The 24,232-nt window shown below is 41.0% G+C and overlaps 1 protein-coding gene across 1 annotated transcript in view; it reads left to right on the forward strand.

Moving 5' to 3' along the window:
- Nucleotides 1-24,232, forward strand: part of SPAG17 (sperm associated antigen 17) — a 219,517-nt gene that overhangs the window by 62,679 nt on the left and 132,606 nt on the right. Inside the window, exons 5-13 of the mRNA XM_030869317.2 lie at nt 6,416-6,602; nt 8,106-8,300; nt 10,043-10,224; nt 14,312-14,473; nt 15,670-15,772; nt 15,967-16,079; nt 21,030-21,167; nt 21,256-21,369; nt 21,960-22,110. Of these exons, the coding sequence (XP_030725177.2) occupies nt 6,416-6,602; nt 8,106-8,300; nt 10,043-10,224; nt 14,312-14,473; nt 15,670-15,772; nt 15,967-16,079; nt 21,030-21,167; nt 21,256-21,369; nt 21,960-22,110 (1,345 nt within the window). The remainder of the gene's footprint in view (nt 1-6,415; nt 6,603-8,105; nt 8,301-10,042; nt 10,225-14,311; nt 14,474-15,669; nt 15,773-15,966; nt 16,080-21,029; nt 21,168-21,255; nt 21,370-21,959; nt 22,111-24,232) is intronic.

Below are 24,232 nucleotides of genomic sequence, written 5' to 3' on the forward strand. Positions count from 1 at the left end.
TGCCTACCCAAAGCCTTCCCACAGGAGGAGGAGGCATCCAGATGCTTTTGGTACACAGTGCATTTTAAAGAAACTGTACTCTGCTATGAACTTGACTCTCCCTTCATATGCTGGGTAGCATGTGTTCCCCAAACACGGTAGAAAGAGGGGCCTGTTAGATACACACCTCCTAAATTTTTATCTTGAATTGGCAAGAGTTTCCTCTGAGTTCTTTCAGTTGTAAGTAGATGACCCTAAATGGGAACATGCATGTTATGCTACCCCAAAGCAAGAAAGGCAAAAGAGGTTGGTGTTGAACAAATTTTAGCTTATGATTTAAGAGGGGGCTCAGCAAACCTGGTTCACTTCTCCCCACTCCCGCCCTCAAATCCCAAGACGTAAACCCATAGAGGGGAGGGACTTATTCAGAATGTGAGAGAAGAGAGGGAAAGGGAAGGAGATAGGAGGTGATTTTCCTGCAATTGGGGCTTAGTAGAAAAGGATGGACCTTTTGACCAGAGTAGAATTCTAAGGGGCCAAGTAGTCAACGATTGTTCAGAAGCAGAGGAACAAAGGGACTGTCCTGGTTCAGCTCAGGTGTGGAGGTTGGGAGATACAGACTGGATACAGGAGAGGAGTAGAGAGACCACCACTAGAGTCAGGCACAGGGGAGTAGTGGGGACTGGGTAGGGCAAAGAACATGTTCAGAAATTTACCAAGGACTTCTCTGCCTGCCCCTGGCACCCAGGAGGACCCAGGTGCTTCCATTTGCTTCTGTTCTCTACCATTTAGTGTCTTTGCACACCAGGAAATCACGTATATAGTCGCTATGAGACATACTTTACATAGCAGTACTTCTTGATGTGCTACCAATTAAATATACATCCACTGTTAAATGGAAAATGCAGAACACTAGGTTATATAGAGACAACAATAATGATTACATTAAAATGACGCCTAAACATAATTTGAGAGAATGCATTGTAATAGCCTCTTCACTCAACTTCTCTGGATGGTGGAATTGTGATTTTTGTAAGTTCTCTATGTTTTTTTTCCAATTTTTCAATAATGATTATTTTTAGAATTTAAAAACATACCTAAAGAAGTAAATCAGGATTTAGAAGTACTTTTTAAATGCTTTTGTGAAAAGAGGGAGATCAATATTGCTAAGTTCCGTGTTACTGGAAATTAGTTTAAAAGATGATTGTCTGGGCTTCCCTGGTGGTGCAGTGGTTGAGAGTCCACCTACCGATGCAGGGGACACGGGTTCGTGACCCGGTCCGGGAGGATCCCACATGCCGCGGAGCGGCTGGGTCCGTTAGCATGGCTGCTGAGCCTTCGCGTCCGGAGCCTGTGCTCCGCGACAGGAGAGGCCACAACAGTGTGAGGCCCACGTACCGCAAGAAAAAAAAAAAAAAAAAAAAAGATGCTCGTCTCCAGGGTACCAAGTTTGGCCTTGCTAAGGGAATGCAAAGGCAAAAAGAAAGAGAGGGAAAGAGGGCACTGAGCAGAAAGAGGAGCTGAGGGAAGTGAAGCACATGGAGGAACAGAAGAGCATTCAGCTAGTGTTATTCAGCCCTTGGAAAGATGGAGTAGAGAGAGGGCAGACGAGCATGGAGAAGAAGGTTGCAAGGACATCAAAGGCTGAGGCTACAGGAGAACCATGGAAATAAAATGAGTTTGAGGTTTGGAGTCACACCAACTTGTGTCTCTACCACAGCTGTGTGCTTGTGAGGGAAACTGTGGGTCTTAATTTATACAATGGGAATAATTACCCATTTGGCATGTTGCTTTGTGAGAACAAATTAAAGATGATGACGTCTAGAAAGCACGTATCATACTGTATAGCAGTGTCTCTGCTAAGTTACCACTTACTTTGAAATTTTGGTTGTGATCAGCCTTGCTTTCTCTAGGATCCTAAGAAAACTTACAGGAGAAAGGGCTCAGGAAGTTGCTTACCTTGTAGAACCCAATCTTTGCTAGAGAGACTCCAAAGGAATGAGAGCTATGTGTCTGCACAGGTCCTACACCCCACCTAGGAGAGCCTGCAGGGCCAGAGGGCCCTTTTACTGCCTTACTGGGACACAAATGTCCACTGCAGTCAGGAAGTGTTTTTTGGAATGATGGAATATGAATGCATGTATAAAGTTGAATGAAATGAATGAAGGTGAACTTTAGAATAATTTAATCTAAAACAGTTTCTTCTTTTCAGTTCTAAAGATCACCCTGCGATTTTATTTCAAATGATAGCTGTAGAAGTTTCTGGCAGATTTTTTTTGGCCAAGTTGGGACTTCTCTGTGGTGAGGCTAGCTGTCCACCTCACAGCTGCACCGGTGTTTTTCCCTCTAGTGGACTCACCTTGATCCAAGGTGTGGCTGGGAGAGCGCCTACTTGCACGAGTCTTACCAGTACCTCCGAGTTGATTGGAGTCAGGGGCACTGATTTGGGCTCTGGTTTCATTTTCAATGAACAATCTCAAAATTTCCAATAAGCTCTCCACATTGGCAGAGAGTTCTACCATCTTTCTTCAGTAAGCTTGCTCTCCCACTTTCTGAGATGACTCACATTATCTTCTCTAGTCAAACCTCCTACCTCATACCTGCCCATCTTGAGTTGGTAACCTTGCCTCATCCTTGACTTGAAAACACTGAAACATTCCCCCAACACCATCAAGACCTCTCTCTTTCTTGCACCTACACCCAGCCAGTCATCCCCTCTTTGCTCCTTTCATTAAACTGAGAAATTGCCTTTCTTCCTATCAAAGTCCAGTTATTGACACATTCTCTTCATCTTATCCCATCTTTTCTCCTCAAGGACTTTAGTCTCCCCCATGTTTTCAATGTCCCCCTCTCTGATGGATCATTCCATCAGCCTGAAAACACAATATCTCCTGACTTTACTTACATACGTACATAACGACGTTATACTCCCCTTCTGCCCACTCATCCACTGAACAATCTCAGGTCCCCCAGTTCCCCTTTACAAGCAAACATCTTTTTTTTTTTCTTTAAAGACTGTTCTCTTTTTCTTTTTTTTAATGCATTTACATTAGTTTTGTTTTTTACTTTTTTATTGAAGTATAGTTCATTTACAATGTTGTGTTAATCTCTGCTATACAGCAAAGTGATTCAGTTATACATATATATATGCATTTTTAATATTCTTTTCCAAGATGGTTTATCAAAAGATATTGATTCTAGTTCCCTGTGCTATACAGCAGGACCTTGTTGTTTATCCACTCTCTATATAATAACTCACCTCTGCTAACCCCAAACTCCCACTCCCTCCCTCTCCCACCCCCTCCCCCTTGGCAACAGCAAGTCTGTTCTCTATGTCCATGAGTCTGTTTCTGTTTCATAGATAGGTTCATTTGCGCCATATTTTAGATTCCACATATAAGTGATATCATATGGTATTTGTCTTTCTCTTTCTGACTTACATTACTTAGTATGATAATCTCTAGGTCCGTCCATACTGCAAATGGCATTATTTCGTTCTTTCTTATGGCTGAGTAGTATTCCACTGTATATATGCACCACATCTTCTTTATCCATTCATCTGTTGATGGACATTTAGGTTGTTTCCATGTCTTGGCTATTGTGCATAGTGCTCACAAGGAAGCTTCTTGAAACCATTGTCCACACAAGTGGTCACTCAACTGTTCCTGCCTCTGTGTTCACTACCTCCACACTCCACCATAACTGCTCCCATAATGTCGCCTATAACTACCCATACTCTTCAGTCCCTTGGTTCTCTAGCTGCATACTCTGTAATTTTTCCTACCTTCTAAGTCACTTCTCTCTTTTACCCACATCCCCTCCTATACCCAGTTGGTAAGTATTGGAGTTTCCAGCATGATCCCAGGTTCAATTCTCATATTTCTTGAGACCTCTTTCCCCAGGGGGTCTTATCTCTTCCCGTGCAGTTAACTACTATCTCTATGTTACCCACACCTGAATTTGTAACTCCAGCCACATCTCTCTTCTGAGAGAAGAACATGTGTATTCAATTGTCTCCTTGTCATCTCAGGAGCATCTTGGATTTAACAAGATCTTTCTGAATAGTCTGCCCACCTTAAGTAAAAATTATTTCTCACTCCAATGCTTCTGTCTCTGTGAGTGGCACCATTAACCAACTTGTTATTCAAACTAAATCCAGAGCATTATCGTTGTTGCCTCCTCCTTCATTCCTTGTCTCTAATCTTTCAACCCCTGTACTTTCAACATCCACAATATATCTTAAATCCATCTACATTTCTCCACTCTACCAACACTTTAAACTGAGTTACTGTTAGGTCTTATCTGAACTATTGCTAGAGTTTCCTTACTGGTCTTCTGGTTTCCTATCTTGCAAAATCACAGTAGTCCTCCATTTAAACCCTTTATGGTCTTTCCAATGCATTTTTAATAAAATATAAACTTGTGAACCAGCCCCCACCAAAGCGCCGGATGACCTGGCCCATGCCCTACCTTCCCTGCCTCATCCTGGCCACTCTCTCCCTTGCCCACTATTCTCCTGCTGTACTCACCTCCTTTCAGTTCCTTGCGCATACCCGTCTCCTTTATAACTCAGGGCCTCTGGCACACACTTCACCTTTCCCCTGCTTCTCACACGGATGCTTCTCATCCTTCAGGTCTTCACTCAAATGTCACTCCCTCAGAGGCCTTCCATCACCAGCTTACTAGTGAGTGGCGAATTGTGTGTCTATTACTACATTGGGTTTTATCCTTCATAAAATTCATGAAAATCGTCAGTCATGCTTTTGTTTCTCTGTTCATGTGCTTTTTTCTCTTTCTTCCCCTGTAGAGTAGGAGCTCAAGGGAATAGAGTTCAACCCTATTTTTTTTTCACATCTTTATTGGAGTATAATTACTTTACAGTGTTGTGTTAGTTTCTGTTGTGCAACAAAGTGAATCAGCTCTATGTATACATATATCCCCATATCCCCTCCCTCTTGAGCCTCCCTCCCACCCTCCCTACTCCACCCCTCTAGGTGGTCACAAAACATCGAGTTGAACTCCCCGCATTATGCAGCAGCTTCCCACTAGCCCTCCATTTTACATTTGGTAGTGTATATATGTCAATGCTACTGTCTCACTTCGTCCCAGCTTCCCCTTTCCCCCCTGTGTCCTCAAGTCCGTTATCTACATCTGTGTCTTTATTCCTGCCCTGCCACTAGGTTCATCAGTACCATTTTTTTAGATTCCATATATATGCATTAGCACATGCCAACCCTTTTTATGGGCCAATTTGTATCTGGCGCAGAGAGAAACCCTGGGGCTTTTCATACTTCTGTACTTTACCTTGTGCTTTCCTTGCTGCCTCTATCCAAGGCTATTAGTGACATCTGCAGCCTCCACTGATATTTCCCTCTGTTGAGGAGCAGGTGGTGGGGAGGTCGAGTTTCCCCACCACTGGAGCCACAGGTGCCAGGCAGGCACGGAGGGTCCATGGGCACCTCTGATGCTTCCTCCGGGTGCTACAGCTAAACTGGGTTTGGGACTTCCCTGGCAGTCCAGTGGTTAAGACCCCACGCTTCTCCTGCAGGGGGCGTGGGTTCAATCCCTGGTTGAGGAACGGAGATCCCACATGCCACGAGGAGGGGTGAAAAAGATTAAAAAGAAACCAAAAACTGGGTTCTCTGGAAACATCAACACCCAGAAGCCACGTAGAGGAGGCAGACGCTCCTCTCTCCTCCTGTGCTACCTTCTGTTAGCTTGGTGCCAAAGCAATATATCTTCTACTTTCCTTGTCTCTAACGTCTTAGGACTGAGTTCTTCAAATTTGGTTTCACGACCTCAGGAAAACACAGAACCCCCAATGTTGCTGCAGTAATTTAGTTTAGTTATTTTTGTGCCCAGTTTTGTTGAACACGGGAAAAATAAATAACATAAGCATATTCTGGATCTTCTGTATGGTCCAATACTACCACGTCATTTCAATGAACTCAACCTATATGTATTCATAACACATGAATGGAAAGTGTAATTACATTATGACGTAATGTACAAAGGTTCTGGCAATTGTTTGAAAAGAAAACCTTTGTTAGACCCAGATAGAGACCCCAGGGTTAGGCTACTTGATAAACCTAAGTCCCTGCCATCACAATGTACTCAGAATCCACCACTCTCCCTGCCAGCCACTAACTGAGGTTGTTTATTAGGCCAAGGGGGGGGGGGCTCCTTTAAGATGAATTCCCTTCCAGAAAGATGTGTGTGTGTGTGACAGTCTCCTAGCATCCACCCCTCTGGTCTTTGTGTTTGATGTGCCTTCTCACAGCTTAGGCTCAACCTGGAATCTCCACTATCCTGGCTTGAAGAATGAATCAGGGAGTAAAGGAGTGAGTGAATGAAATAAAGATTTAATTTACCTGACAGTAGAGAAGCCATTGCCTGCTCACTCTATGGTTTAATCAAAAGTATTCTGTCTTTCCAGGTGATAGAAGACAGATTTAAGGTAGAAAAGGATAAAGGGAGAGCAAAATCTCTCAAGGAAAAAAAGTCCCCAATTGCCACGGTTGCCAAAGGAAAGGGAAAGGACCAGCCTGAGGCAAACACAGCAGTAAAAAAGACCACCCAGTTAGTAAGAAGGGGAGAAGAGGATCACACCAAACATTACATTGGTCAGTAAGATGCTCCTTTCACTTCTTGCCTGATGACCTACAAACTTGAAAAATCATTCCAACCACTATGCTTAATCTTCCCCAGCCTTTTCACCTTTTTAAAAGCATAAATCCTATACTCCCCATGACACCCTAATAGAAAAATATTTCTATTTGCAATTCATTTTTGTTTTCAGCCAATATTTCTTTAGCATGTGTCTTGCTATAGGCACATTTTCATAGTGCAGATAAAAGATGAATTAACTAGCTGACTGTGCCACCGAGGAGCTTACTATCTTGTTGGGAACATTTGAGAAAATCAGAAACACTTATAAGGCAAAGTAAAAAGTGATTATTGTCACGAGTGTAATACGGTTGTAATAAAATCAGACCTGTTAATTTGTGACTCAGAGCACGTAGCTTCCTGACCTCAGCTTCTCCCACTATCTGTCCTAGATAGAACAACCAGAATTCTCTTTCATTTAGAGTATTGATATAAAAAACATTATTTGACTTGGGCAGCTATGAGTAATTCATTGCCACCTTCCCATGAACCCAAGTGGAGCTACTGTTTTTTATTTGCATCGTATTTATATGAGGCGGCACCTCTTCACATCCTTTGACAGTTTGACTCCCCTAATATATCTCTGCTCTAAACCCACTAGACACAGAAGCAATTATATTATGGATTCCGTGAGCAGTATCAATACTGATTTGTTTTAGTAGCTGAAGAAAAATCACTACTTGAAGATCAAAAGTTTGTGCATCTGTTTCTCTATTCTTAAATTGATCTTGATGAACCACTGTGAGATGTAATGTTTTCGTGTACCATCTAGTATTGATATTAAAGTACAACAATTATTCTCACCCCCCAGAATCTCACGTTCTAATATAAACTCATGTTTTAACACTTATAGAACAGTATAGCCAAGACAAAATTGAGGAGAAAAATTTTAGGAAAGTGAGCAATATCTATTTTTTAACTTGAATGCAATAACTATATAGTTGCTACATTACCCATACTCAGCATGCACACCTATTGGCATAAACACACAGTATGCTTTGGTAGGGAGTTTGTTCATATTCAATATTTCCCTCTTCTGTAAACACCTCCGCATATCAAATACCACAAAGCGGCAGCTACTTGTAATTCAGGAGTAAAGCCAGATGTTGCTCAAAAGAGATTAGAACCAAGAAAAATTACAGCCTAGACATTTTTTTTTTTAGAAAAACCCAAGCACACATTTTCCATGACGACAGGCCCTCTGTATGTTTGTCCTCCTATTACGCCTATGTCTCATTTGCAAAAGTGATTTAATATTTTGTAAAATGGCCACAGCCTTCTTACTGGAAGGGCAATAATGAAAACCAGTCAACATGACTGCATTCCAGCCAACCGGACTGCTTTTGGCGAGCCCGAGGGATGATAAACGCATGCATAATGTATAGAGCCATTGAACTGGCTGAGTGCAACCCGTTCTCTTTTAAAATGACGGCTGCTCTTCTCTATGGTATTTTGAACAGACGATGAGCCAGATGACGGTGCCCAGCATTACATTATAGTTGTGGGCTTCAACAGTCCTCAGTTATTAGCGATCATGACTGAGCTCGGCATTCCCATAAGCAGCGTGATTAAAATATCATCAGAGAATTATGAACCTCTGCAGACACACCTGGCAGCAGTTAGCCAGCAGCAGGAAAGTTTTCTTCGGCCAGAAGGTATGCAGTCTGCTACACAACTTACTGAATCCTTCAGTGTTACCCACTGTCCTTAAAGTACAAATACAATTTTCTGCCCAAAGCATAGTCATACAAGACATACATTATTAAATCCTTTTGAGACTTTGAGTTGCTATTTATGCCACTTGCACTAGCCAGGTGTTGTAAATTTTGCAAATTCAAATCATACCCCGTGTTTCTATCCCTGTGGAGCCACAGAGAGCATAGACTTGGTTATCCAACTACATTTCTCAGGAATTTTCCTCTATAACTTTTACCTAAAGCATGAGTGGGATGGATCATCTGTAGATAATCTATTCTGCCAGAAGCCACAGTCACCAAATGGCCCAAGGGAGGTCATAGCCTTGGGTTCTTGCTCCGATTTGCTACTGGCTTATTCTGATAAGTCAGAGGGGACGCTTATCTCCCAGGCTTTAGACCCGGAAGCTGTGGGATGTAGTCCCACCTACACCACTATTCAGCCACTACACTACTATTCTGCACTACTATTCAGACCTCAGGGTCTTCATCTAAGGGAATTGTACTAGACTGCCTCTGTGGGATGGGAACAAAGTCTACTGTCTACTTCAGATAGTAAAATTAGGATGCAATATAAGCCTGTGTGACCTGGAAGTCCAAGCTCTTTTTGCCACATGCTATTGCGATTTTTTGTTATTTATTAGTAATATCCTTTCACAGGGCTTTGTAACCTATACAGCCACATCCGGATTTCTATAACACCATATTTTTTAAATTGCTGTTCCAGGTTAGAAATGGCTACCCCTGATAATAATAATAGCTACCATTTATTGGGCACAGGCCTTGGGACTGGGCTCAATGCTAAGGGCTTTCAGTGTGTTGATTCGTGTAGTTTCCATGACAACCCTCGGAAGTATGTTTTACTATTTCCATTTTACCAAAAACGATTCTGTCTAGAGGCAGCTATTATGTAAAAGAGTTGAGAGTTAAACCTAGCTATTTCTATCTCAAAGCCTAGTTGTAACATTCAATAACTTATTATTCAAGTCAGTGAGAAAATGCTGCACGAGCTCCATAGTCTTTCTGTTAAAAATATTTAATATATAAAAATAAAATCATAGAAAAAGAGACTTTACAGTAGAACAGTGAGATCTTAGTATTAGAACCTATTTAGTTATAGATGGAAAAACCAAACCATGTCAGACAAATTTTCAAGTGTAACTTTATGGAAAACTGTCATTATTTTATATAGTCAGAGCACAAATGCCCAGAGAAGCCAGTAGCTATTTCAATGTGACCAAAAGTTAACTGAAGCAGAAATCATGGATCCAGTCTGTTTTCACCCACATGGGAAGGAGAACTGGATCGACTGCATTTCTAACCAGTTATGCAGCAAACAAATGTTAAAATAGTCAAAAAGGGATCTGGCAGAAAAACTGCTCCTATATAGATACAATCTCAGAGTTATGGAAGTATTGACCATTTTTAGCTCCCCAAGTGTGTGACCTTATAATCTTTCTGGGCCTCAACTATAAAATAAAGGGGTGGAAAAAGCTCATAGTAAATAACAATTTCAGGAGTAAAATCCTCTGATGTTTAATTATATAGTCTAGGTCCAAACACTTCTCAAAATTACATTTCTTTATTTGCATTTTCTGGTACTGTACAGACATCATGCAATGCATATGACTCACCACAAACACTTAACGTGGGAAGAAATTCGACACTCTCATTTTGTAGTATAAACATGTTGCTCTTATTAGATATAGAAGCTGAAAAATTGAAGAAAGAGAACGACATAAAAGAACTTGAAATCTTCTGGAAGTACTTGGAACCAATCCTGAATAATGAGAAACCGGAAACAAATCTCTTTGATGTCGCCCGGCTTGAATACATGGTCAAGGCTGACAAGTTTCCTTGCGACTGGTCGGACAGTGAGATGTTGGTTAGTACACGCATTAATGAGAGTGACTGGTTTGAACACGTGACACTGTGGTTGCATTTGCTCCATTCGTTCATTCCACAGATATTTATTAATCACTGTCTACAGAGAAGGCTTTGTGCTAGGTTCCTTTACCTTCACGACAGCGATCACACTGAACATCCAATAATGGCTATAGCCTGATCCTTCAGCTTATAGTGTATGAATTAATGACAAAGGAATAAGATGAGATGAAGATGAAGGATGGTAATTATTTTATTTGGTGATGTGGCTTTGCTTCATACCTTAACAATGTTCTAGGCAGTAGAGTCTTAATATACATTAATTGTGAAAAGAGTAAATTTTACAGTTTGTCAAATTACATTGTCTTTTTTTTTTATGTATCAGTTCAAAACATTGTTCTTCTAGGCCCTTGCTTTTATTGCCAAAATTGTATTTTTCATGTATTTTCCTAGCAAGGTCTATCTTAATAGAATGACCCCAGACCAACAGTTAGTAGACATTTCCTGAGAGTATTTATTGGCCCCTGCTATTGAGGTGCTTGCAGAGAGGCAAGACCAAAACCATGAAACAGAGAGGCAGGGTTCAAGGTGCCACGCGCCTATGTGTTACGTGAAACACACTCTAAGTTTCCTGTTAATTCAGAAAAAGAAGACATGGGATGCTTTGAAAAGTAACAAATGCTGAATACATGAGGGTGTTTTTTAAAAAGAACGTTAACTATCATTGTTGGGGAAGTTATCCAGGCATTCCTGTTGTAAAAAAAGAGACCTCTCAGGTCTCTTCCTGGTTGACCCCCTGTCCCAACAAACAGGGGCCCAGGAGTGTTGAATCCCTTGCAGGGTGATATATATCAGCATTAAAGGGAATTGAACTGAAAGCAGAGTCTTGGAGATGGACCACATAAAGTATGCCGTGAAGGGAGCTGGGAAAAGCAGGGTGGAGGAGGGGGATAGGTGTCTGTGGGCAATGACTGTGGGTGGCTGCCAAACAAACAACCAAACCTGGCTGTCTAAGAGGAGGAGAATGACATCAAAGCCTGGAGCAGTTTCCGAGACAAAGGGTAGGCTGCCCACGGCCCTGGATTGGAGCAGTTCTCACTATGAGAGTCCCTGATTCTTTTACCTTGAAATGGATGTGCACTGGGTGAAGTAAATGAAAACACTGAGGAGGGAAGCCTAGATCTGAACCTTGAAGGATGGACAGGATTTGAATAAGTAGCAATGGAGAGATCAGTTTGAGTTACAAAGACTGTCAACATAAGGCGTTAGATGTCACCACGTAGAAACAGAACACTTAAGTCTGATACCTTGGCAATAGTAAGAATAAAGATAAGCCTTGACCTATATGTGGAAACAATGCTGAACATAGAAAAGCTGTGGCTGAAGGCAGAGCTTGTTGTAGGCAAAACTGGTTACTGTGGACTCCCTTTGCTTTGTGTCGTCCCACTCCTTCATCTAGGTATCTTCCTCTTTCCTGCTTTGTCTTTCACTCCCCTGCCTCTAAGCCTGAGCTCAGAAAAGAGTCCATCTGTCCTCTACTACTTTGTGTTAAGTTGGGCTGTATTTCTCTATCCCAGAGATACTGGCATACCAGGTACCGTCATACTATGACTATTCCATCCTATTTTATTGGAATTCCAGATTATGCCCAGCAAACGTGAGATATGTTTGAGAAAGAGGCCATATCCCTGGGATCCCGAAACACCATCTGAAAGATAGCTTTCTACTCTTGCTCTACAATAGACCAGCTCTTCTCCCGAGAACATATAAATATATGCCTAACTTAAAAACCCACATCCACAAGTTTAAGTTTTGTGGAAACAGTCCTTCTCTCATTTGGGCCAAGTTCTGGCCACATACCTTGTAAAGAACTTATATGCAATTTTGGTTCAATAAGGCATAGGAGATCCCAGCCATACGTATCTTGAATCCTAATTCAGAGGAGGCAATACCAAGAGTCTTCTAAGGCAGCCTCAAACCGAGAACCTTTTGCTCCTGCTCTAACTAGAGCTGCCTTCCATATGTCTTATTTACTCCCCAGGCATAGACTGAGAATAGCTGATGTGCATTGAGCCCAAGGTAGAAGACATTCTGTTGCATCATCAGTACATAGATGTGAACAGCAAGGTACACAATTGCAGCTCCAAGAGACCCAGCACCATTCCCAGCATCCTGTTTCTTATTCCAGTGTTAACAACTTAGTGTTCATCAGAAGATTTTAATCCCTCCATTTTTAAAGACAGTAAATGTGACTATATTTTCCTTTTTAAAAATAGAGTGGAAGAGTTTAAATGGCAATTAAAGTTCATAAATTTCATGTTGAAAAAAATAGTATCAGCTTCGTTGAAACACTGACTTCAGAACTAGAGGATTAATGTCTAGGGTCTCTAGTTGGGTCGTGAAGGTAAGTGAGGAATGAGACATTTAGCTCTGCTGCCCAACTGGACACACTGATCTTCTATCGGTCACTTTGCAAATATTTATTGAACATCTCCTTCACACCGGGGCTGCAGTCTGGGTCCAACTGCAGGAGACTTTTAGGCCAAGGCATGCCTCTGTAAGGTATGGTTTGTGAGTGAATAGCCCAGCATGGAGGATGACGGGGAAAGAAAGCCTTGAAAGCAATTCAGTAATAGATTTGGGTTACAGAAGAAAAGGCCATTGGATTTAATACTGAAGATCAAAATTCATTTTAAACTTGGGATTACTTACGAAATATAAAAGCAATAAACCTATTTGTAATACCCGTAGCTTAAATGCATGGTGTAGATACACAGTATCCCACTCTCAGCTATATCTGTAAGTTGATAATGGCCTCATATCCAAGCCAGGAGCCAGCCAAGTAGCCGTCGTCCTTCTTCCTCTCTGGAAGAAGGAAAGCATTAGTACCCTTGGCTGCAAGCAGGCAAGCTGTATTTCTGCTGAACCCAGGTAACGAAAGCTTTATATCAAATAAATGCCCATCAAGAAGCGCTAACTGCCTATGAACGACATCTGCAACATTTCAAGTCAAGCCCTCGGTTGCTGAAATAATTTTCTGGCTTTTAACATGCGAGTTGCTATTTGATTTAAAAAGAAATTAGCTAGTTACCCTAAGGGATAATAGGGCAGAAGTTTTTTACTATATTTCTTACAAATACAAACAAACAAAAATGTGTTTATATGCCAGAATGTGGGCAAAGAATATCAGTTTGAAGCTGATATTAACGGAAGAATTCTCAGTCTTGGCGGGGACGCGTGAAGTCCAGACTGGCAGCTGTGCTGTGAGGATGGGCGAGGTTTGACACTTCACTGGTCTCACGCCAAACTGTGATTCGCTGGCTCCCACCATGTGCTTTCTCTCTCTACCTTACCACTGCGGCTGGGACATAGGAGGAGACTATTTAATCCTCCTTCGCTTTCAAGCAGACACACCTAGTGCTAACAAACAGTGCTTTTCCACTTCTGGAAATGAAAGCCTAGGTAATAGAGGTATCTGATCCATAACCCACTTGCCAGATCATGAAACTTGTGGGTATTATAGTAGTACTAGTCTACTAGGACGTCTTAGGGTTTTTTTTTCCCTAAAGGTAGCACAGGTGAGGGAAGGAAGAAATCCTGATTGCACCCATACTGCAGTGGACTTGTGGGGATGGTGTGCAAAGCCGAGTGGGTGATTGCCATTGCGATTCTTGTGTCTGTCGCCAAGCAAGAGCTCATCCCCAGCTTGTCTTGGGCTGAGGATATGGAAATTACCTATCTAATGAGTTGCTTTAGGAATGGACATACCTAGAAAATAGGCCACATTGCTGACATGAATGAATAGGGCACTTTTCACCTCGTTGAAGCATTAATTAGGCTCTTAACAATAGGCAGCCATAGGCCCTCCAAAGGGAACAGTCTGCATTGTGGTGAACAAGAAGGGCCCGAAGGGTTCAGCAAATGAAGACTTGGTCACCATGACTGGGATTCAGTGGTTTGGGGACCAGCTGGGGAAGGACTTCCCTGTAAAAAGTGATAGGTTTAGCTATAAGGGAGATACAAATCATGCATCTGATTCCAACAACATGAAACTAAGGACTAACTGTCATGAATTCTCTCACCTGTAGCTGGAATTGGGCACCAACATTTTTGAAAATATTGCCTGTTTGATGTACGACAGCCTGGATTGGAAAAGGCAGCACCAGCACTATTTGGAAAACATGCAGCTTATTAACGTCCCACAGGTGGTTAGTGAGAAACCTATCTTAGAAGCTACGTTGACTTCTGAGGTAGGCATATGCGAGAATGTCTTTAGCTGGCCGAATGATTTGCTGAACAACTTAATTTTCACATTTATAAAACATGAAGAAAAAAAATCACATAAATACTGGTAGCAAGGGAACACTGCCTGCTGGGATTTAATGGGTGAGGGTGGGATCCAGGCCCCCAGGCACAGCATTAAAGGGCATCCATGTGATGGGAGCTTTATGAAACCCCCAACTACCTGCCACACACAGAGGGGATGATAGAACCCACTTTTCAGCCGTGGAGCGATAAATAGCATCTGGAACAAGGAGGGCTACTGATAACTTAATCACCATGTTATTTCAGCACCTACCCTGTGCTGGCACTGTACCAGGTGCTGGCGATACTATAATGAACAAGACCCATCCTCTGTCCTCCTCATTGTGGTTAACCTTTAAAGGGGACATGGCAGTCAAGGCAAAGGTGGTTTCAGTTTAGCATAATGAGCACTGTGAGGACAGTCAGCTGAGCTTGCAGGAGAAGCTATAAATAGGGCACCTCTCCTGAGCAGAGCGGGATGGAGAGATGGGAGTCGGGAAGATGTTACCAGGCAGGGTAAGTGATGTGCTGAAGGCTGAGGCTGAATTGCCTGGGCAAAACCTGACTGGGGAGAGGGACAGAGTGGTATTTTCAAGAAGGGGGAAAAGATGTACAAAGACATGGAGGTCAAAGTAAAGAAGTATTGCGTCCAGGACCACACCACGGGGTACGGCAGTGCTCCCAGGTGATACACGCAAAGTGGAGAGCAGCAACACGAGCTGGAAAGGCGGGAGCCAGAATGTTCTTTGGTGCTGAGCTCAAGAGTTTGGGTTTTATCCTGAAGGTTGTGGGAGAACCGTTGAAGGATTCTTAGAGGGAGAATGGCATGATTCTGTGTCACCCCGGGGTGACACAGAAGAGAAGAGAAGATGCCCCATCTTCCCATCTCTTTCCTGGAAATTTCTCAGTGGGCTCTGTTAGGAAAAACTGAAAACTTCTTTTCAGTTTTCATTAACTTCTTTCCTTCCTCAGACAAAACCTATTTATTTGATCCTAATATTAGCAAATGATTTTGTGGTGTGAACATAATCATACAATCTCAGAATCCCGGAATCCCGTCAGAGTCCCATCATACCAGCATTGGATGAAAGCATCTCTCAGCTGGATGTTTCAATTGTTTTTTTAATTATTCTTATTTTAGCCCCCACAAACTGTTGCTGTAACCCCTGGAAAGAAGAAAACACAACAATATGAAGAGCTGCAAGGTCCAGCTGCACCACCACCACCAGGCATGTATGAAACCTGTAGCTGGAGGATCAGTGCCAGGAGCTGGTGCTTTGAGGAGTGACTGTCCTTGGTGTCGCTTTCACATCTCTTTCCACCTCAAGATTCTACATTTATCAGTGCATGATCAGAGTTTGAATCTGTGGATGAAATTTTGATGGGAGAAATGGAGAACACATCTTAATTGAACAGTGGTATTTTGTATCTTTTACAGTGGCTTCCGTCATCACAAATGAAGTAGACATGCGATATTACAATGATTTGCTGAATCCAATTCCAGAAGAATTCATTTCTGTGCCCTTGATACTGCATTGTATGCTGGAACAGGTAAGTGGATACATGCTGAAGCTTTCTTCCCAGGTGGGCAACCTTGAGTCAATCACTTCATCTCTCTTTGCTTCTGTTTTTTTTGTTTTTTAACTGTTTTAAAATTACGCTCATAATACCTGAATGCATTCTTCTTTGCAAAGATTAGAACATTTTAGATAAAGCTAAAATCTGCTTTATCAGCTTCAATCCTCTTTTTCTTGCTACATTTTGGAATGATTTTATATAACATTCGCTGAAGTTTTGGTAGGCATATCTTTAAAACTATCAGGTGTTCTTTTAATGAAAGAGAACAGAGTTGGGCAGGTGGGTGGGGTGGTAAATGGTCCTCAACTGCATTTAACATTTCTTTTACACTTGTAGATTTTTTTTTTTTTTTTTTTTTTTTTTTATGGTACGCGGGCCTCTCACTGTTGTGGCCTCTCCCTTTGTGGAGCACAGGCTCCAGACGCGCAGGCTCAGCGGCCATGGCTAACGGGTCCAGCCGCTCTGCGGCATGTGGGATCTTCCCGGACCGGGACACGAAGCCGTGTCCCCTGCATCGGCAGGCGAACTCTCAACCACTGCGCCACCAGGGAAGCCCTACACTTGTAGATTTAATCAGATTTTTCTATTTCTGAGGGCAATTTTAGTCATTCATATTTTTTTGGGGGGGGGGTTGTTTTGTTTTTTGCGGTACGCGGGCCTCTCACTGTTGTGGCCTCTCCCGTTGCGGAGCACAGGCTCCGGACGCGCAGGCTCAGAGGCCATGGCTCACGGGCCCAGCCGCTCCACGGCATGTGGGATCCTCCCGGACCAGGGCACGAACCCGTGTCCCCTGCATTGGCAGGCGGACTCTCAACCACTGCGCCACCAGGGAAGCCCAGTCATTCATATTTTTAAATGAACATGTCCATTTTATTTGTTTTCAATGTCATAAAAGTTCTTTATTCACTAATATACATTGAAAAGTTTTTCTCTGTATCTAGTTATGTTCCTTTCCTATGCCTGATGTTATTTATTGGTGCCCTCTTTTTTTGATCATGGATGCAATTGTATATCGATTATTGATGTCTTTTCAAAGAACCAGCATTTTTTTTTTTAACGTCTTTATTGGAGTATAACTGCTTTACAATGGTGTGTTAGTTTCTGCTTTATAACAAAGTGAATCAGTTATACATATACATATGTTCCCATATCTCTTCCCTCTGGCGTCTCCCTCCCTCCCACCCTCCCTATCCCACCCCTCCAGGCGGTCACAAAGCACGGAGCTGATCTCCCTGTGCTATGCGGCTGCTTCCCACTAGCTATCTACCTTACGTTTGGTAGTGTATATATGTCCATGCCTCTCTCTCGCTTTGTCACAGCTTACCCTTCCCCCTCCCCATATCCTCAAGTCCATTCTCTAGTAGGTCTGTGTCTTTATTCCTGTCTTACCCCTAGGTTCTTCATGACATTTTTTCCCTTAAATTCCATATATATGTGTTAGCATACGGTATTTGTCTTTCTCTTTCTGACTTACTTCACTCTGTCGGACAGACTCTAGGTCTATCCACCTCATTACAAATAGCTCAATTTTGTTTCTTTTTATGGCTGAGTAACATTCCATTGTATATATGTGCCACATCTTCTTTATCCAGAACCAGCATTTTGTTTCACTGATCCACTCCTTTTTACTTTTTATTTTATGAATTTCTTCATTTATCTTTATTATTTCCTTCTTCCTACTTCGTTTGGGTTTATTTCGTTTTTCACTTTTACTGAAAGCTCACTTTGTTTATTTTTAGTCTATTTCACTTTACCTAAGGCTATGCATTTCCTTTTGAGTATTTCTTTGGCTGCATCATGATGCTTTCAATGTATTCAGTTCTAAATCTTTTAATTTCCACTGTTTATTGTCCATTTCTAATTTTATTGCATTATGGTCAATAAGCATGATCTGGATGTTAAAAATATTTTTTAATTTCCTGGGCTTCCTGTGTGACCTGGTGTACATCGTCAGTTCTCGTGAGTACTATATATGCATTTGAAAAGAATTTGCTGTTAATTAACTCATTTAATCCTTAGAACAGCCCTATGGAGCAGGAACTATTTTTATTCCCTATTTCTCAGAAAAGGAAACTGAGGCCTAAAAAGTAAATTATCCAAGTAGTAAGTGACAGAAACCACTTTTGAACCTCATCAGTCTAAGTGGAAATGTATTTTGATAGCATTGCTCTGTTGTGGTCTTCCCTTCTAACACTGCTGATGAGAAGTCTGATGTCAATCTGATACTTTTTCCTTTGTAGGTAATCTATTTTTTCTTTCTGGTAGTTATTAGAGTTTTATCTTTTTCTTTTTTTTTTTTTTTAACATCTTTACTGGAGTATAATTGCTTTACAACAGTGTATTAGTGTCTGCTTTATAACAAAGTGAATCAGCTACACCTATACATATATCCCCATATCTCCTCCCTCCAAGGCTATGTATAGTTATGGCTTTGTTTTTTCATTGCCTCTGTGATCTAAAGGATTATAATCTGGTTTCTGATCACATTCTGAGTTAAATCAAAATTCCTTGTGCTGGTCCATAAAGACCCTAAAAATATGGTTCTGGGATGTTTGTCATCTCATCTCCTGCCCCCCATCTCTCTCCCTCTCTCCCACTCTCTCTCTCTCACTACTGGTCATCTACATAGACCTTCTGGTTTTTCCTCACGTTCACTAATTACACCTTAGTTTTTTTACACTAACTTCTCTTCCTAGAAAGTTTTGTTCCCACATGTCTGTCTGCCTGGTGGATGGATACTCCTTGTCATTCAGTCCCCAGAGAAAGTGGCATTTCTGAGCTAGGCTTTCTCTGACCACCTGATCTAAAGAAGGCCCACAACAACAGAGTGCTCTCTACCATTTCACCTTGTTTTATTTTCTTATCAACAACTGCTCTTTAAAAAAAGAAAAATGTTTATTTCCTTTATGTATTATCTTCTTCTCACTAGAATGTAAGGTCCATGCAAGCAGGGACCTAATCTAGTCTTGTTCATTGCTCTCTGCTCAGCACACAGTAACCACACCTAGCCCATAGTAGACCCTGAATATATATTTGTTCAATTAAATTATATCTTCAAATATTATTTCTTTTGATTTATACTAATTATTATTAGACAGATGTTGGAATTTCTAGTTTTCACCTCCATGTATTTTAAATTTTCTTTCAATTTTACCCCTTTGGGAATTTCAGCTTAACTTCCAACTAATTTATTCTTAGGTGGAGTCTAGTCTGCTACTGAAATTTTGTTTCAACAATAACATTTTTAATTTATAAATTCTCTAATTTCTTTTTATAACTGTCCTTCTTATTTCATGTATGTAAATATTCCTTTATCTCACTGAATATTAAAATAGTTTTAGACTCTAATCATCTCTTACCTCCAGCATACATTTTTATGCTTGTTGACTTGTTTAGTTTTCTAACCAATTAGGTAAGCACACTCATATTTGCCTTTAATTACCCTGTAAGGCTTTTGGAAGATCAGTAGTTTTATTATATCAATAAATTTGTAAAAGTTTAATAGCCCTATATGGCTTACAGTATCATTTTATTTATCTTAATCTTACTTATTTTATTCAACTCAACTCAAAGCAACAAATATTTACTAACCATCCACTGTTTTCTGTGTACCAAAGGGGACAGTTGATGAGCTCAGTGCCTGACACATAGAAGGCTCCAATAAGAGATACATGTTGACTGAATAAGTGTTTGATAATAAAGGGATGAAAAATTGAAATATAGGAGGAATCGGGTGGGATTTTATAGGAGGGGATATTAGAGTTTAACATTTCAGAGATGGAACAGTTCTGCATGGTCTCTTGTGATTGGAGTGGGTCCAAGAGATGGTAGGAAGAGAGAAAGTGGAGACAGGAGTGACTCTTTTAAAAGTAATGTGTTGATAAACAGTAAAGAGTATACAACTATTTTGTTATTGTTCTCAACCGGGGGTTTTGCCTCCCAGGGGACATTTGGCAACGTCTGGAGATACTTTTGGCTGCCACAACTGGAGCGATACTACTGGCATCAAATGGGGAGAGGCCAGGGATGCTGCTAAACATTCTGTAGTGCATAAGATAGCCCCCATGACAAAAATCTAGTCCAAATGTCTTTAAATTTCAAGGTTGAAAAATCCTGTAGAGCGGTGTGAAATCATAGCAGGTGATATTGGTATTGAAGGTGAAGAGAACAATTATAAATTAGGTGCCTATCTTGATTATATTTCAACTTCTTGTTTACCACGTAAAATTGAACAAGGCATTTAATCTTTCTAGGCTCACTTTCTCCATATTAAGAAGAATATTACCCTTTACTGATCTCACCATGTATAACTTTTCTATCTTAAGGACTTGACCTGAACCCCAGTTCCTCCCAGTAAGCAGCCTTGGGCTTGGGCCGGGCACATAATTTCCCTCACCCTAATTCCATTTCTGTAAATTGGAAAATAATAGCTACTCAGCAATATTGCTGTGAGGCTTATGAGATAATGTATGTGAGGGTGGCCCACACAGTGCTTGGCATGTGGTAGGCACTCAATAAATACTTATTGAATCCAAAGATGTGAGAGCACAGTTTTGAGTCCTTTAAAAGAAAGAGTAAATCATTAAGAGAAATTATATTAATATTGTTAGTTTGATTTCTACCATGGTAAATTTTCCTGTTTACCATTTGCATTTTGTGTTATCTATTCTAGTACATGTATGAAAATTATATATACTTTAATAATTTAATATATATATAATTATATATAAATTAATGTTTTAATGGATTATAAACTTTTTCCCTTTTACTTTGGTAGTCACTGGTAATTACACTGCCACTTTGTATAATCACCAAACTTTTTGGTAGAAACTGCCTTGTTTTTACTAAAAGCAATGGAAATACCTGACTATCAGTAAGGAACTGACTATTAAACTGATTCCTCCCAACTCTTTATGTCAACAGGTTGTGGCAAGTGAAGAAGACCTTGTCCCACCGAGTCTGGCGGAGCCGCCTCCCAGAGCAGATGGGCTGGACCACACAATTGCAGCTCACATCATGTCCATCCTGCCCTCTCTCTGTCTGACAGAGAGGGAGAAAAAGGTCAGATGGTGTGAGAAAACCAAAAAGTGTGTATGCTTTGAAAAGTATGAACTCTCTCTTTACATCAATATTGTTTTAATTTGAATAGAATCTCCATGAAATATTCTTACCTGAAGAGGAAAATGAAAGCAAACCAGTGCCCAGAGGCCCTCTCCTACTGAACTATCACGATGCCCTCGCCCACAAGAAATATGTGCTAAAGGTAATAAGTAACCAGGTTACCCTGAGGATAATGGATGCAAGAAATCTCATTAGTAATTATTCAGTTGAAGAAATCTTAATGAGATAGCTTTACCAATGCTAATTACCAGTAATGTACGAAGTAGATACCTGCTTGCAAAGTAAGATCTCAGAAAATGGAAATGAATAAAGGAGAAATTACATCAGCAAAGAAAACTGGCCTAAATACAGAGGTCCAACGGACCATTAAATTGATTGCGACTACACCAAATTTGCATTAAAGCCTTGCTTTATACATCTGCTAATATGAAAAAACTAGTGGAGGCCAGAAAAGGATCTCAGAAGGGAGGGAGGAATACATTTGAGACTTTGGCAGTTTGTCACTGTGAATGAGGAATCCATCATTTGTGTGCACCAAGAACCTCTGGCAAAGTGAGAACTAGCTTTTTTGACCTTCAGCAAAATACCAACAGTTTGTCTTCCCCAATTACCATTGATTTCCCCTGTTCCCAAATAATGAGAGCAAGGGTATCATGTTTTGCCTTCTCCATATGCATAAGGCACTTGACAGCTTATTTTAATGTCTTCTGTCATGTTGCTCTTTTTCATCAGGACCTAAAGAATTTTGACCTGGTTCAAATTGAGCAGAAGATGCAGTCTAAGTTGCCACTGTGGGAATTCCTTGAATTCCCTCTGCCTCCGCCATGGAACAGCACGAAACGTCTAGCTACAATTCATGAGCTCATGCACTTTTGTACAAGTGGTGAGTACATTGCTTTGTCGTAGCTTAAGTTCGTTCATTTATGGTCACGTGTGCCTCTAACGATTACACCCCCATCTGCAAAAAGTATTTTGATTATTGACCTTTCAGAGGCTGGGGTGGGTATTTTGATTGACTGCACTTTTCTTATCTTGAATAATATCATTAGCAGTAGGATGATAGCTGTGATGCATAACATTCTTCAATTTGATGCCCTGGCTTTTCTTTTCACTGTTTCTACAAGCATAATCCCCTTCTTTATTCCTCCTCCCCGCCTCCCAGTCCCACATCCCCTCATTGACATCATTGGAGATGACATGGTAGCCCCCATCCTGGTTAAGAGGAGAACTTAGAGCGCCCCCTGTGGTGTGGTGCTGAGAGTGTTAATACCAGTTCACCTCCTCTCAAAACATGAAGGGCCATTTTCTGCTCTTTGAGGACAGTGGAAAGAGGGGTCATTAAAAATATCTAAAATCAGCTTCTTATTGCAGAGTTCATGGGAATTTTATGATATAGACAATCATTTCCTAAAACATATACTATTTCCACTTGAGGCAATAAGCAAATGCCTTCCTGCTTATAAGAAGAAATATGAAATTACATAGACATTTTGATTTGACCTAGAAAAGAAAAAAGCATGTGCAGATTCTTCCTTCTCCTTTCATTTCTAACTCTAAGCAAATTATGAAATATTTTAATCTTGATTTTTTTTTCATTTTTTTAGCAGGCTTAGTAATAGAAAAAGCTAAAATTTTTAATACTGCCATGCCTTCACCTCATGGAAATGTGGGGTGTAGCCTAGTGGGCCTGGGTATGTCATGTCTATTGTTTACATAATCACCCTCTTCCTGGTGTTCTGAGAACATCTGGCCTTTACCTCCATCCTGCCACACTCCTATTCTCCTTCTGCCCCGTGATATGATTTTATTCTCTCTCCACCTCAGTTCTACCCTCCGCAGCACAGGATTCTTGGGGTTTTTTTAGTATGAACAAGCACATTTATTGAATCATTTTTTTACAGTAGCAAAATACTGGAAACAAATTGAATGTCCATCAGAAGCTCTCATTAAAATATCAGAAACCTATGTGGTACAAAATCGTGCGACTTAACAACAGTGGGGCATATCTATATCGTGATGTGGAACAGTCTCCCAGATAATTAAGTTAAAAAAGGAAAGGAAACGAAAGATAAGAAGAGGATGATTCGTATGCTCACATTTGCTTTTGTCTTTTATGGGAGGATATGTACACATTCTTTTTTATACAATTTTTAAAGGTCACACTCCAGTTACTACAAAATATAAGCTATATTCCCCGTGTTGTACAATACACAAGATTCTTGTTTGTGTTGCCACCACTGAAACTGCCCACATATCTTGCTCCCATATCCCATCCCAAACCCTTGTCCCTCTGCCTCTCCTCCTTTTCTCTTTCCTCATGCTTAACAAGTCGAAAACCAAACTCTTGATTTCCTCAAAACATGTCCCTTCATGGTCCTCCTTATTTCAGTAAATGGTGACTATTTTCTACCAAAACCTTGGCGTCATCCCTGGTTCCTCTTTTTACTCACGCCCCACAACCAATTCCACCACATCCCTCACTACCAGCCCAGTCCAGCACCACCTCTCACTTGGACTATTTCGATAGCTTTCCAGTTGGTCTCCAGGCTTTCCCCGTTTTATCTACAGTCTTTTCTTCACACAATAATGGGAATGACCCTTCTAAAATGTCAGTCAGATCATGTGCCTTCTTAGCCCAAAACCCTCTAGTGATCACCCATTTCCCTCAAAGTATTAATAAAATCTAAGCTGTTCTGCCGCCCACTTTTGGAGCTCATCATCTGTCAAGCTCTCGTTGTTCTACTCCACTCTATCTGGTTGGCCTTACTGTGATTCCTTGGACAAGTCACTTGCACCCTTGCCTCCATCTTTGCATTTGCTCTTTTCCAGATATCGATATGGCTCCCCCACTTCTTTCACATTTTTGCTTTACTTGTTCAGAGGGCTTTTTGCTGGCTACCTTATATAAAATAGAAGCCTCTCCCCAACCATTATCACTTCTTATCCCCTCACCTGGCTTTATTCTTCTTATCATCTCTGATACACTATACACTTATCTGTTTATT

This window comes from Globicephala melas, chromosome 1, assembly GCF_963455315.2.
Source record: "Globicephala melas chromosome 1, mGloMel1.2, whole genome shotgun sequence".
NCBI lineage: Eukaryota > Metazoa > Chordata > Mammalia > Artiodactyla > Delphinidae > Globicephala > Globicephala melas.